At 37.6% G+C, this 12,978-nt stretch overlaps 1 protein-coding gene across 1 annotated transcript; it reads left to right on the top strand.

The window, feature by feature from the left end:
* The first annotated feature begins 212 nt into the window (after nucleotides 1-212).
* LOC110204689 (cytochrome P450 2C42-like) lies at nucleotides 213-9,138 on the top strand. Its single transcript, XM_020980793.2, has 3 exons — nucleotides 213-395; nucleotides 7,188-7,329; nucleotides 8,591-9,138. The coding sequence occupies exons 1-3, from the start codon at nucleotides 261-263 to the stop codon at nucleotides 8,770-8,772; spliced, it is 459 nt and encodes a 152-aa protein (XP_020836452.1). The 5' UTR covers nucleotides 213-260; the 3' UTR covers nucleotides 8,773-9,138.
* The last annotated feature ends 3,840 nt before the right edge of the window (nucleotides 9,139-12,978 follow it).

The raw sequence follows: 12,978 nt of genomic DNA, 5'->3' as shown, positions 1-12,978 counted from the left end.
AAGTGAATGTTGAAAACTAAAAATAAATAAATGTATATTTTTTTAAAAAAGTGTCTAAAATGGAATTTTCATCTCTCTCTCTATCTATTGAAATATCAGAGTCAAGTGTGTTATTTATCAATGTAACTCAGTGAAAAATCAGAGAAAATATGAGCAAAGCTGTTTTTATCTCTACTTTTAAAATAAATTTTCATTTGTATTGTGACAGGAAAACTTCATGAAGAAATTGATTGTGTGATTGGCCAAATCGAAGTCCCTGCATGGAGGACAGAAACAAGATGCCTTACACCAATGCTGTGATACACGAGATACAGCGATACATTGACCTAGTTCCCACCAGTCTGCCCCATGCGGTGTCAGAAGATGTTCAATTTAGACAATATCTTATCCCCAAGGTCAGAAGTGTTTTCATGTAACACAAGATTTTATACTGTCTCTCATTGAAATCTAGAATCTTGGAGTTAGAAGGAACCTCAGGCCAACCCACATCCCTGAGAAGTAGTCCCAGAATTTCAGAATTGAAGGTATTTCAGTGTCATATGTGCATTCCCAATGTGAAAAAGGATTCCATCTACATATGCTCACCTCATGGTCATCTAATCTTTGCTTAAAATTTTCAATGAGGTGGAACCACTTTGTTTCTGTGAATTCTATTCTAATCTGGACAGAATTTGTTTATCTTGTATTAAGCCTAAGTTGCAATTTTGTAACTTTAATCTATTGCTCTTGGTTTTGACTCCCAAAACAAAAGAGAACAAAGTTCCTCTCTCTTTCTAGTAAAAGTCCATGAAACACTTGGAATCAAGTCTCCAGTTCTATTACGTCTCCTGTTGCCTTGTCTAAATATCCCTATTTCCTTCAACCCATCCTCACGTGGCATGGACTTGTTATTCTCACCATTCTCGTTGCCCTCCCTTGAGTAGCCTCCAGCTCTTCAGCATCCTCCTAAGATATGACTTACAGAAGGAATACAATCCTCATTTGTGTGCTGTGGAGACACAGTACTACTTCCAAGGTGCCTTTGAGCCTTCAATAATTGCCCTTAGTATATGGTCAGTCATCAGTTTTCAATCCACCTAATAGTGTGATACTCCAACCTGTATATTTCCATCACTTTCACAGGAAGAGCATGGAAATCTTTATCAAATTCTTTGCTAAAATCTAAGAAAAGTCTATGTATGTCATTCTCCTGATCTACCAGTTTATTAACATCCTCAAAAAATAGAAACAATGGTGATTCCAGCCCAGATCCTTCTGATCACTACCTCCTTATCTCGAGTCGTTGCCTCATTCCTTCCTTTGCTAGATTAATGATCTCTTTAGAAATATGTTCTAGACTCTGAGTGCAATCTGAAGTGTACTTTTTTCACTTTATTTTCTGGTAAGGTGTCTAGATGCTCCCAATTTTCTCCTTACTTCCCTGGGTATTCTATCCTTTAGCTCTATCTATTTATTTATTCCATCTTTTCAGTTCAAAGATCATTCCCTTGGTCAGAAAAAAAAAACAGAAGCAAAAGAAAAATTGAGAAGTTCTCTTTTCTTGTCACTTGTCATCCTTGTCCTTTAAGCCTCTGGGTTGTGGGTTTGTCCTTTCTTAATCCTCCTCTTTTTCACAACATGGTTTAAAAAACATCCCTTTTTTTTAAATATAAATTTATTTATTTGTAGTTTTCAACATTCATTTCCACAAGTTTTTGAGGTCCAAATTTTCACCCCATCTCAACCTTCCCCCCACTCCAAGATGGTATGCATTCTGAATATCCCTTCCCCTAGTCTGTCCTCTTTTCTTCTCTTCCCCGTCTCTTATCCCTTCCCTTCTATTTTCTGTAGGGCAGGATAGACATCTGTACCCCATTTCCTGTATTTCTTATTTCCTGTAGCATGAAAATTTTTTTAAACATATGTTTTTAAAATTTGTTTCAAATTTTCTCCTTCCTCCCTCCCCACACACCCTCACTGAGAAGGCAAGCAACTCAATAGGTTGTACATGTGCAGTTATGCAAAACACTTCCATAGTAGACATGTTGTGAAAAACTAACTCTATTTCCCTTAATCCTATTCTGCCCTCCCATTTATTCTATTCTTTCTTTTCACCTGTTCCTCCTCAGAAGTATTTTCTTCTGATTACACCCTTTTCCAATCTGCCCTCCTCTCTATCATCCCCTTACTCTCTTGTCCCTTCTCCCCTATTTTCTTAGGGTAAGACAAATTTCCATACCCAATTGAATGTGTATGTTATTCCCTCCTTAAGCCAAATCCTATGAGAATAAGATTCACTCATTCCCTCTCATCTTCCCCATTTCCCCTCCACTGTAAGAGACTCTTCTGTGTTTTTTTTTGTGAGATAATTTACCCCATTCTACCTCACCCTTTCTTCTTCTCCAAGTATAATCCTCCCTCATCCTTAATTTATTCTCCAGATATGACCCTTAATCTTCAACTCACCCTGTGCCTTCTTATCAGTCTATCTCTCTGTCTGTATCTATCTATCTATCTATCTATCTATCTATCTATCTATTATATTTTTTTCCTTCAACTACCCTAATACTGACAAAGGTCTCATGAGTTATAAATATCATCTTTCCATGCAGGAATGCAAACAGGTCAATCTTATGATTTCTCTTTCCTGTTACCTCTTCATGTTCCACTTGAGTCCGTATTTGAAAGTCAAATTTTCTATTCAGCTCTGGTCTTTTCATCAGGAATGCTTGAAAGTCTCTATTTCACAGAATGACCATTTTTTCCCTGAAGATTATGTCAGTTTTGCTGGGTAGGTGATTCTTGGTTGTAATCCTATCTCCTTTGCCCTCCGGAATATTAGATTCCATGCCCTTTCCTTTAATAGAAGCTGCTAAATCTTGTGTTATCCTGATTGTGTTTCCACAACACTTAATTGTTTCCTTCTGGCAGCTTGTAATATTTTCTCCTTGACCTGGGAACTCTGGAATTTGGCTATAATATTCTAGAGTTTTCCTTTGGGGATCTCTTTCAGGAGGAATTGGTGGATTCTTTCAATTTTATTTTGCCCTCTAGGTTCCAATATATCAGGGCAGTTTTCCTTGATAATTTCTTGAAAGATGATGTCTAGGCTCTTTTTTTGATCATGGCTTTCAGATAGTCCAATAATTTTTAAATTCTCTTTCCTGGATCTATTTTCCAGGTCAGTTGTTTTTCCAATGAGATATTTCACATTGTTTTCTAATTTTTCATTCTTTTGCATTTGTTTTACAGTGTCTTCATTTCTTATAAAGTCACTAGCTTCCAATTGCTCTATCCTAATTTTTAAGGAAATATTTTCTTCATTGAGCATTGGACTTCCGTTTCCATTTGGCCAATTTTCTTTTTAGGGCGTTTTTCTCCTCATTGGCTTTTTGGACCTCTTTTGCCATTTGGGTTAGGCTATTTTTTAAGGTGTTATTTTCTTCAGTATTTTTTTGGGTCTCCTTTAGCAAGCTGTTGACTTGTTTTTCATGATTTTCTTGCATCACTCTCATTTCTCTTCCCAGTTTTTCCTCTACTTCCCTTACTTGCTTCTCAAAATCCTTTGAGCTCTTCCAAGGCCTGAGACTGATTTATATTTTTCTTGGAATCTTTGGATGTGGGAGCTTTGACTTTGTTGTCTTCTTCTGGTTGTATATTTTGATCTTCTTTTCACCAAAGTAAGGTAATATAGTCTGACTCTTTTTGTGCTGCTTGCTCATGATCCCGGCCAATTACTTGAGTTTTAAACTCTTTGTTAACGTAAGAGTCTGCTTCCAATGTGGAGAATGTACTGTCCCAAGCTTCTGCAGGTTTGTATGCTGTTTTCAGAGATACTTTTAGGGACTTAAATTTTCAGTTCTTCCAAGGTGGTATGATAAGGGGCAAGGTGTTTACTCCTTTCCTGGCCTGTGACCACAAGTATTCCTTTCTGTCATAACTGTGAGGAGGGCTTCTCTCCACAGCCACTACAAGCTCCTCCATGCCATAGCTCCTCACCCCAGCAATGCCCCTAGAACTGTGACCCAGATCCAAACAAGGGTAAAGCAAGAGATTCCTGCCCAGCACTGGCAAAGATATCCCTGCAGTCCCTTTCTGATCAGCCACTGATTCCCCTCAGTCTGTGGGCCAAAGCTAGGGAACCCGCTGCCCCACCCCCAGGGCCAGCTCTTGGGGAATGGAGCTGAAACCTGCCTTCCTTTCTCAGCACACAGAAACAACTTTTCCCACTGACCTTCTAAGTTGTCTTTGGCAAGTGATTGAGGTCTGGAAACTCCACAGCTGCCTGTGATTCACTCTTCTGAGGCCTGCTCCAGGTTTGCTGGGGCCTGAGCACCCAAGCTGTGTTGCACTGTGCTCCCAGCCTGGTGCAATACACCTTTCTGATCAATCATCCAGGTTGTCTTGGGTGGAAATTTGTTTCACTCTGTCTTTTTGCGGGTTCTGCTGCTTCAGAATTTGTTTAGAGCCATTTTTATGAGTATTTGGAGGAGAGCTTAAGCAAGTCACTGCTTTCACTCTGCCATCTTGGCTCCACCCCCCAAAAATCTCTTCTTGTAGTGCTCTGTTCGCTGTACCAACCTGTGTGCATTTTGGGTCTTATCACTTCTGTCACTTTTATGGAACTGTGACATGCTCCTTTTACTCATCCTTGCCCTTGAAAAATCTCAGTTATTGGTGAATTTACTATAATAATAATAACTATTTTTATAAAGTACTTTGAAGTTTGCTTTACATAGATGAGCTTATTTACTTTAAAACAACTCTCTGGGAATAGTTGCTATTATTATCCCATTTTACAAGTGAGGAAACTAAGTCTTAAAGAGACCCCTGGTTCACTAGGTGACGCACAAATAAATTTGAATCAGGATTTGTATGAAGGTTTTCCTGACTTCAGGTCTAGCAGTCTCCTTACTGCACCTGGCTACCTTATCCACATTGGTATCTTTAGAGAATGTTCCTTTTTCTTCCATCACCAGAATTCTTTTTCTTTGTGTTTGAGAAACTTAACTCTTGTCTTTCTTGGTGATAATAATAATAATAGCTAGCATTAAGGTTTGTGAAACAATTTACAAATATTATCCCTTTTCATCCTGATAACAATGCTGAAATGTAGGTGTTGTTATCATGCTCATTTTACAAATAAGGAAACTGAGTCTAGGACAGGGTAAGTGATTTGGCCAGGGTTACATAGCTAGTGAGTGTTTGAGGCCTGATCAGTTCCTTCTGACTCCAAGTATTGTACTCTCCCCATTGGGCCACTTAGTTGATCCTGTATAAACTCTAAGATGGACGGTCACTTTCCCAAAAATTCCCCTTATTACATCCATAAATGTGCACTGAAAGTGTGTAAAGTGTGATTGCATATCCTGCAACACAGCATGATCCCTCCAGAGGAAGAATGCTGTGCCACAGGGGATCTGCAGGTCTCTATTTACATCTTTGTTATCCAAGTTCCTCTCAGATGGTGAGAACTGGTTCCACTATAATTGCAGGATGAAATTATCATTAAGAAAAGTCATGGAATTACAAACTGCTCTGTTTTTGACAGAAGTGAAACTTGAGATCGAATGGATAATTGAAGTCTTCTATCACTGCTATATCATGTCTAACCTCCAGAGCTTATAATTTGTTTTCTGTATTCCTTGTCAAGTTTTTTCCGTCCAAATGGTCTGTAGCATATTGTAATGGCAATGCCAGTTTTGATGTTGCCTCCATTTCTCTTTACCTAGATGCTTCTCATCATTCTTCTTTCCTCTGCTTCCTAAATAACTCACATGAGTGTTCTTCTTAATATATACTACCCCACTCTCTTTTTCCTATCTGCTTTCTTTTGAATAAGTTATAGCCTTTCCAGGACTTCAGTCTTCTTAAGCATCTCATCATACCAAGCCCTATTTATGCCTTTGAGGTCTTAAAATCCCCAATCCACCTTTTTTAAATAGCACTTTAAGCATTAAAAAAGCCTTTTGACTATATTTGTAATGAATCAAAATAATCATCTTTCCAACCTTTGCTAGATGCATCATTCCACTCCTGTTCAGGAGTTCATCATGTCTGTATTTTTATTAAGATGTGGTCCAGAAATCCAAATCCCATTTTAAACACCCTCTTACAAGATGTCCACTTCTGAAATCTGCCTTTCCTTTCTGAATCTTTTGTTTCCAATACAACCATAATGAATACACCACCTGTGCTCCTAAAGTCTTTAGGGTTTTTTTTCCCTTAATGTCAAAACCTTTTGGAAATGCTTCCCAGATTGTTTACGGCAGTATCATAATTTTTGCTCATGTGAATCACCAGATGTGTGTAGTAGTTGTCCCCTTTGTTTTGTAAGGTTCTCCACTATCTCTTGGACATATGCTCTTGTAATATGGCAGAACTATCTATTTATTTTGTGTGTGTGTGTGTGAAGCGATGAGGTTAAGTGACTTCCCCAGGGTCACACAGCTAGTAAGTGTTATGTGTCTGATGCCAGATTTGAACTCAGGTCCTCCTGACTTCAAGGTCGGTGCTCTTTCCACTGTGCTACCTCGCTGCCCCAGAACTATCCATTTTAGTTATTGTCAGCAAACAACTGTTTCAGTATCCTTCTACAGGGAGTCACCAACCATTATTCTTTTCTTCTTCCTGGATGCCTTGCCAGATAACACTTGTGAACTTCCTTTACCATTCTTTAGACTACAAACAAGTGCTTCTTCCTCAGAACATCTTGTTTCTTCATCTTCAAGAAGAGCTCCCAACTTGTTTATCAGCTCTTGCCTTATTCTTCTGTGTGACATTATGTTATTCTTCAACATCCTGATACAGGTCACAATTAATTTCTGTCTCTTCAGATCATCTGGAATCTGCTTAATCTTATCCATGATCAGTGTGCTTCTTGTCCACCCAAGCAGCTCTTTCCTCTTTTGATAGATCTAATGATTGAAAGCTACTTTATTAACTTTTTAAAACCTGAAATCTGCCTCCTTGTGTATTTTACTCATCAGTACTGATTCTGCTCCTCAAGTGTCAAAATTCAGTTTCATCTCTCATAATAGTGTTGTAGACTTTCTAACTTACTATCAGCAGAACTATTTAAAAAGATTGGCTCTTTCCATACTTAAAAATCAGGGGTTTTGACTAGGTGATAGTTCTAAATTCTCTTTCAGCTCTGACATTCTATGATTCTTATTTTCTAATTATTTATTTGTATCTCTTTTTTTCAGGGAACCACCATCGTGCCATTGCTGTCTTCTATTCTGCATGATGATGAAGAGTTCCCTAATCCAGACCAGTTTGACCCAGGTCACTTCCTGGATGAAAGTGGCAACTTTAAGAAGAGCGACTATTTCATGCCTTTTTCAACAGGTAAGACATTCATCTAAATATGTACATTAAAGATGGATTGATAACTCAGAGGACCTTATTACTTGTGTGACCTTGGTCAAATTATTTCATTTCTCTGGGCTTCAGTTACCTAATATGCCCAAAAACTGGGTTGGTCTAGGTGACCATTATGGTCCTTCCAATTTATATAACCAGGGAGTAGGGTGAAGACATAGTAAATCATTCTTCTAATTCTCCTTAGGCCTAGGTTCATCAACAAATCAGTTGAGTTTCAGAGTAGCTGTTCCAAAAAAGAGGCAGAACGAGATAGTGGCCACTCTGTTCTGCATCCAGAGTGACAGCAACCCCCGCCCCCACATTAATAACCATCCTCCAAGGCACTGTCAACCAGGAGCTACTTCTCAGATAAATCTTCCAGGCTTTTGTGTTAGCATGGTATAATCTTGTATTTTATCAAGCCAAGGAATGGGACTGGGTTATCTTAAGGCCTATTACTCAGGTACCATTATGGCTAAGGTCACTGAAGGTCTAATCTTAGAGTTTATGATTTTATAGAAATGTGACTGCTGACTAGGACACATGAGCATGGAATCCCATTCCCAAGCCATGTATATTTTAATAAGGATCTTTTGGTACAGAATTATAACTGATGGTCTGTCCTTTCACCTTCAAGTCTTGGGGAACCTACTGGTTATTAGGTAATGGTGCCGATAGCCCCTTCTGGCGCTGGCAGACAAGAATGTTGGCAGGCAGCTAACTATCATTGATATTGTGGTCTCCAATGCCCTGCTCAATTGGTTCTAATACCTGGGTTAGAGCTAGGAGTGAGTAGTTAAGACAAGTGGCTGGATGGCCATGAAGCTGTGGGGTAGACTCCAGAGGTGTTTTCTGTCCAGAACGGTGATAGATGATTCCCAAAAGGAGCTTTCATCATTCTTCTGTCACCTTTCCTCATTGCAGTCAATGTGGGTACTCACAAAGTTATTCCTTGAGACTAAAAATGAGGGATTGTTTCTCCCTAAGACAATGACTCCTTTCCTCTGAATATAAATCCCAGAACTTGCTCTGGCTCAGGGGAGATTGACTGAGGGAGAGCATACAGGAGGGCTTTTTCTTCTCTGTCTTGGCTCTTCAAAGGAGTCAAGGACCAGAGAGGAAAGGAATGCATGCAGTTTTTTACCTAGTGACACTGAGTGTTAGTGGGCTACCTGTAAGTCCAAAGAAGTGGCCTAGATGACTTAGAAGTTTACAAATATCAAATCCTTATATTTGTCTCTTTCAGGAAAACGGATATGTGCTGGTGAGAGTCTGGCTCGGATGGAATTATTTTTGTTTTTTACTACCATCTTACAAAATTTTACTTTGAAATCTGCCATTGACTCAGAAGATATCGACACCACCCCAATTGCCAGTGGATTTGTCAGAGTGCCCCCCTCCTATGAGCTCTGCTTTCTCCCTTCCTAAAACATGTGAAGGACTAGCCCTAGTTCCAACTGCTCTAGAGTCTCCTCATGTTTTATGAACAAGATGTATTCATTCCATTGCCTGCCAGTGAAAGCCCTCTATGCTTTCAGCCCAATATGCTCTTCTAGCATAATCTAATACTGCCTTTGACTTTTGCCAAAATCATGATTTAACTTTCCCCATCCTTTCCCCAGAAATTCCCCATTCTGGGAATATTTCTTCTTTTTTCTTCACTTCACTTCAACTCCACTGGCAGAAATCTCACCCACCCTTGAATCACAATTTAGGTGCCATATCCCTGTGACCTTTTTAGTTCTTACAGTCTGTACAATTCAATCTAAGCCTGAATTATACATATGCATCTTACGTTGTGTGTTCTTTCAGATATGTTTATTGATCCCATCTTGTGCTCCTCCCCAGATCTTAAGATTCTTTTCAGTAGGGCCTCTATCCTATACTTGTGTGTAGTTATCTACCATCAGTTAGTTAGGAGCCATTTTCTGCTCATTAATTGTCTCATGTTATATACTTCAAAATATACATGTATCCTACTATGATGGCAGCTTAACTGCTCACAATGTGATGTCAGTGAGGTGGCACCTTGGACAGGGTCTTGGACCTGGAATTACAAAGACCTGAGTTAAAATCCAGCCTTAGACATTTACTGGCTATATGATCCTGGGAAAGTCATTTCACCTCTGTTTGCTTCAGTACCTTTATGTATAAAATGGGGATAATCATAGCACTTATCTCCCAAGATTATTGTGAAAGGATCAAAGGAGTTGATAATTTTTAAGCATTTAGTACAGTGTCTGGCACATTGTAAGTGCTATATAAATATTACCAGAAATTGTTATTATTACAACAATAGCTACTACTACTATTACTCCCAGTACTAGTACTACTACAACTATTACTATCATTACTACTACATATTTCAACTTCATACTCTAATTAAAAACTAGAAAGAGAAAATGATCTACCGTTCACCACCTAAAAGAGAGCCTGGATGGAAAACTTACAAGAATTTCTTGCTCAAATTTCCATACTCCCAGATTAAGGAGATCATATTACAAGCAATAAGAAAAAAAAATTTAGACTCTTTAGAGATACAATCAGGATCTCACAAGATGTAGCAGCTTTTCCATGAAAAGCCCATAGGTTTTGAAATAATATATTTCAAAGAGCAAAAGTGCTGGGGTTGTGAGCAGGAATTACTTATCCAGCAAAGTTAAGTATAACTATACTATATCTATTTATGCTATACTATATATTTGGATAATATATCCAAAAATTATATATTTGACAAACTGAAAACCTTTCAGGTATTTGTGACAAAAAGACTAGAACTCAATGTTAAATTTGATACAAAAGATCCAGAAGAAAGGTAAGAAAAATATTAAAGAGTAATTATAAGGGACTCATTAAGGTCAAACTGTTCACATCTTATATATGAAAATGCTATTAGTATTCTTAACAGTGTCATCAGTACTAGGGTAGTTTGAAATAAATGTTGGATCTGAGTTGTCTGTGATGGGATAAAAAGAACAGTTATCTCAACAATGGAACATGAAAGAAAGAACTGATGCAAGAAGAAGCAGATGGAGGTGGAGGACTGCTAATGTTGGAATCTCACTCGCTTCAGATCTTGGTTGAAGAGGAACTTTACATCTCATGGGATGGAAAAGTCTTCTGGATCTGTAGAAGAAGGGTTGGGGAGGAAATTTTAGAAGGGTGTGTGGATTAAGATTTGAAAGTCTTGGGGGGAAACAGTGTATAGGGGGGAGAGGATAAAGAGAGACTCAGAGGAGTGAGTAGAATGAAGAACAGAAGGGTAAGAGGAGAAGACAGAGTTACAGGGATGTTCCCAAATACTAATTATAACTTTGCATGTGAATGGGATGAATTCATCCATAAAATGGAAACAGATAGCAGAATAGATTAAAAGGCAAAATCCAATAATATGTTGTTTACATGAAACACATTTAAGAATGAGAGATACACACAGTGTGAATATAGAGTTAGAGTAGAATTTAGTATGTTTCAGCAGATGCAATCATGATCTCAGAAAAAAGTTATGGCTAATATAGATTTAATTAAAAGAGATAAACAGGGTAGATACATTTTGATAAAAGGTACTATGAATAATAAAGCAATATCAATACCGAACCTATATGCATCAAATGATATAACATCCAAGTTTTTAAAAGAAAAGTTAAATGAATTACACATGGAAGTAGGTAGTAGTATTATAATAGTGGGAGATTTTAACTTTTCCCTCTTGGAACTGATAATCTAACACAAAAATAAATAAGAAAAAGTCAAGGAAGTGAAAAGAATTTTAGGTAAACCAGATATGATAGATATTTGAAAGGACTTGAATGAAAAGAGAAAGAGATAAACTTTTTTCTCAGTACTTCATGGTATCTTTACAATAACTGACCACATATTAGGAGATAAAAATTTTATAGTAAAAGCAGAAATATTAAAAGTGTCCTTTCAAATCATATGCAATAAATGCTGTTAGCATGCAGAGAAAGAACTAATAACAGAAGTATATATAGAATAAATTTACACATATATACATATTCATGTGTAATGGTAGTGATCTCTAGGTTGGGGAGCTGGACAGAAGAAAAAGATAGGAAAAGAAATTTACATTACTTTATTACATATTTAAAAGGAATAGCAAGTTGTACATAATAGATTTGCAGTTTCATGTGCAATCACCTTTTTTTTTTTATACTGTACGGAAACGCGTTTTATTCCACAAATTTAAAATGAAATAAATAAAAAATTAAAAATATATTCCTTTCCAGAATGGTATGACCAATTCACAGCCACCAATGGTCTATCAATGTGCCTATTTCCTGAAGGACTTGTGTCTTCTCTCATTATGAACCTGAAAAATATCAGTACACACATACGCGTGCACACACACACACACACACACACACACGCACAGCAGTTGTTGTTTTGCAGAAACATCATAAGTCTAGGTATTTATTCCTTTTTTATTCTTCCCCTCCAAGAGAAACAGAGGAGAGCTAGATCTTCCTGGACCATGCCTATGTCCTCCCACTGGATCAACTCAGTCTTTCCCTGAAGAAGTAGCACATACTTATTGACCCAACAATATCAGTTCTAGACATGTACTCCCAAAGAGATCAAAGACAGAAGGAAAAGTCACTCTCTATCTACCCTAATTTTCTTGAGTTGGAGGCTGAAGATTTTTGCCCAGAGCATGTTTAGAGGGACTTAGCTACGATAAGAAATATGCACATAGTTTTAATCTAAGCTCAATGGCCTGCAGGTCCAAGTGGGTCCTTTCTCTGCTATTTTAGTGAGTTCAAGGATTTTGATTATTAATATAAATCATCACTGCTTGGAGCCCCTAGATCACATCCAATTTTGATTATTAGAGTTTGCTGAACACTGGATGTATCCTTCTCTGATTGACAGGGAAACCTAATTTAATTATTCCATATTTAAACTAACCACTGATGCTTGTCCCCAAATATTCCCTTTTCACTTGTGGTACTCAGCTAAACATAGGCAATTAAGAGCAATCATATATATCCTTATCTAGAGATAGCTATCTTTAAGGTATCCTTGAAAATAGTAAATAAACTGTTAAAAAAAAAGTAAACTTTTAAAACACTTTTAAATAGAAAGAGAGGAGAAAGGTAAAAAGGTAATTTATAAATCCTCTGGAATCTTATCAAGGGAAATATTCACAATGATTAGGTTGGTCGCTGCTGTCCTGTATGCCTAAAGATACTTAAATGGCCTGGTGGAGTCTAGACCCACTTAAAAATATTCCCCTGCACCCCTGTCATCCACATTTCTTTGCATATGAGTCCTTTCTGCTTAATATCCCTGGGAGGGATAGAAACTAAAGGTAGAATTTCTATGGCACAGGGTGAGGAAACTCTCCAAGCTAGTAATTAAAAATTCCTCTCCTGTGGCAGAGACTGCAGTCCACTCTAGAGAGTCTAGTCTAGACAACTCTCTACAGGTCTTTAGTCCTCTGGAACTATGAATGCCAGGGTCCTTAGCAAGAGTTCCAAAATTTCTCCTGTCTAATTTTAATCTGAACTTTCTACTATCCTATTTTCTATGAATATTTCCATATACAAAGTACATACAAAGATGTACTTCATTCTATACCAGTTCATAAAAATCTTCCTAGGTTTCTCTGAATGT

This window comes from Phascolarctos cinereus, unplaced genomic scaffold (genome assembly GCF_003287225.1).
Source record: "Phascolarctos cinereus isolate Bilbo 61053 unplaced genomic scaffold, phaCin_HiC Scaffold_889;HRSCAF=1542, whole genome shotgun sequence".
Classification (NCBI taxonomy): Eukaryota; Metazoa; Chordata; class Mammalia; order Diprotodontia; family Phascolarctidae; genus Phascolarctos; species Phascolarctos cinereus.
This window is presented reverse-complemented; position numbering and strand designations above follow the sequence as displayed.